Below are 2,376 nucleotides of genomic sequence, written 5' to 3' on the forward strand. Positions count from 1 at the left end.
CAGTGCAGCACAGATGTGATGAAGTTACTGATGTGGAGGCGGAGTAACACAATGCGAGTCGGGTTTAGCCCGGAGTGCATGTCATGTGGTGTATGAGCGTCTTCAATCAATGCTGAGCTCACACAGATAAAGTCAAGTCTCTGGATATTCATTATGTGATTGCACAGCAATCATTCTTCCATCTCTAGTGGCAGGACATATTATTAAAATTATTATTCTGGTCGTTTTTCTGGTGCGTCCTGATTCGTAGCAGTGTGCTTGTACAGGCCACGGCTAATGGATCGGACCACTCGTTTTTTTTCTTTAGTTGCCGTTTTTAATCGCTTATTTTCCCAGGGAAAATGAATAAGGAAAATTGGGTCCCAGTGCGGGCAGCACGGTGGCGCAGTGGGCAGCGCTGTCGCCCCACAGGGTTCGATTCCCGGCCGGGCGGCCAGGGTCCTTTCTGTGTGGAGTTTGCATGTTCTCCCCTTGTCTGCGTGGGTTTCCTCCGGGAGCTCTGGTTTCCTCCCACAGTCCAAAGACATGCAGGTTAGGCAAATTGGAGACACTAAATTGCCCCTAGGTATGAATGTGTGTGTGAGTGTGTTTGTCTGTGTGTCTGCGATGGACTGGCGACCTGTCGAGGGTCCCCGCCTTTCGCCCTATGAGCACTGGGATAGGCTCCAGCACCCCCCGTGACCGAGTATTTCTACAGTTAAGATTCCATGATGCCGCAGCGCAATCACCTTTGCATTTTCTGACGGAAATGAATCTCTTCTTATATACGTCAAGTCTTACAGTCATATGAAACTATAACAGCCAGCGCTAGCCGCCGCGTGCGTAGGACAGTGACCGTCGAACGATATCCCGGCATTGTGTACATCACAGCATCTCTCTCAGTTGACATACGACTTCTATAAGTCATGGTAACACACGCCGACTTGCGTCCATTTTGAGATACGACCGTTCGGGTCAGAACTGACCTCGGACATATGTCAGGGAATGGCTGTAGCTCATACTGGCCGATAATATCGGCACACCGATTTATCGTTCGGGCTCCGATAAACAGACTTTCAGAACTTATACACCTTAGTGTATTACTAAGCACACACACACACACTTTTCAGTGTGTAATCTGATCCCTACTCCAGACAAAACTCAGTCCATAGCTGCTACTGCCATTCTCATAACAGAATCCTCACTGCGACCAGGACAGGGAAAAAGCCCCACCCTTACCTTGCATGACTCGCTCTACTACTGCAGGATCTTCAACAGAGTGGAGGGATTCTACAACACAGAGAGAGAGAGAGAGAGAGAGAGAGAGAGAGAGAGAGAGCAAGGGAGAGAGAGAAAGAGAGAACGGTATGTAAACATAAACACTGTCTTCAAAGTCAGAGGTAATTGCTATACTAGAAATCCTATTTCCAAACTTCAACCACTGTTAGCTGTAGTCGAGTTTTAACTTGCTAACGTATTAGCTTCAGCAGAAACAACTCTTCACCCATGCTGATTAGTGTAGTCTACCACTTATTTAGCAGCCTCTGAATTCAGTTTGACATTTCAATTAATTGACTAAAAGGCACAAATAAAGCTTTTGTCAATATCAATTTTACTCACTGAATTAGAGCTAGAAAATGATGGCTTAGAAATGAGCAACACAAAACATTGCAATGTGCAATGTCGCGTCAGTTGCTAATATCTCAGAGCGCTATTTATGACCTAATGAGTTTCACGTATAATGATTCGGCTGCTGTGTGTGTGTGTGTGTGTGTGTGTGTGTGTGTGTGTGTGTGTGTGTGTGTGTGTTCACGTGTCTTACTCAGTAGAGAGGCTGTCAGCTGTAGACACACCCTTTCATCTTGCAGCAGTAATTCCCTCAGAACCCCAGGCCGGTTCCTAAGCAACTCTAACACACCAGCCAACGCCATCGACTTGCGCACCGCCTACAAAAAATTACGACCATGACTGAGAGGAACCGAAGTAGTCGACATTTTTGACTCTGACAAGAAAAAAGGCAAAAACTTTATACTTACCGAGATGTCGTCCCTCTCCATCAGCTCTATAACGCAAGCAAGGCATACCCTCGCGCCGCCGTCGCCCAAGGTCACGCGTTCAGACCACCTCAGATCGTGTCTGAAGTGAATTTTGTCGTAAACCACGTCCAAATTCGTCATTTCCACGATCTTTCGGACGAGTAGGCGACGTGAAATTGTCCTCACTAGGTTATAAGTTTGTGTTTGATTTAAAAAATCAGTTTGTAAAACGATGAAAAGCCAGAAATATTTCTTCACAGCAGCGGTATTAGCTAGGGCTAGGGGCTAGTTAGCAATGGACCGTTATCTACGAGTGAAACAGCTCAGCAGTTCAGCGTCTTCTGAGAGAGGAATATATCTG

At 46.3% G+C, this 2,376-nt stretch overlaps 1 protein-coding gene across 1 annotated transcript in view; it reads right to left on the reverse strand.

Annotated features, from left to right (window-relative positions):
- mei1 (meiotic double-stranded break formation protein 1) overlaps window positions 1–2,156 on the reverse strand; it is a 36,085-nt gene extending 33,929 nt beyond the window's left edge. Inside the window, 2 exon segments of the mRNA XM_030793320.1 lie at window positions 1,802–1,925; window positions 2,016–2,156. Coding sequence (XP_030649180.1) covers window positions 1,802–1,925; window positions 2,016–2,156 — 265 coding nt within the window.
- Between the last annotated feature and the right edge of the window lie 220 nt (window positions 2,157–2,376).

This window comes from Chanos chanos, chromosome 16 (genome assembly GCF_902362185.1).
Source record: "Chanos chanos chromosome 16, fChaCha1.1, whole genome shotgun sequence".
Taxonomy (NCBI): Eukaryota; Metazoa; Chordata; class Actinopteri; order Gonorynchiformes; family Chanidae; genus Chanos; species Chanos chanos.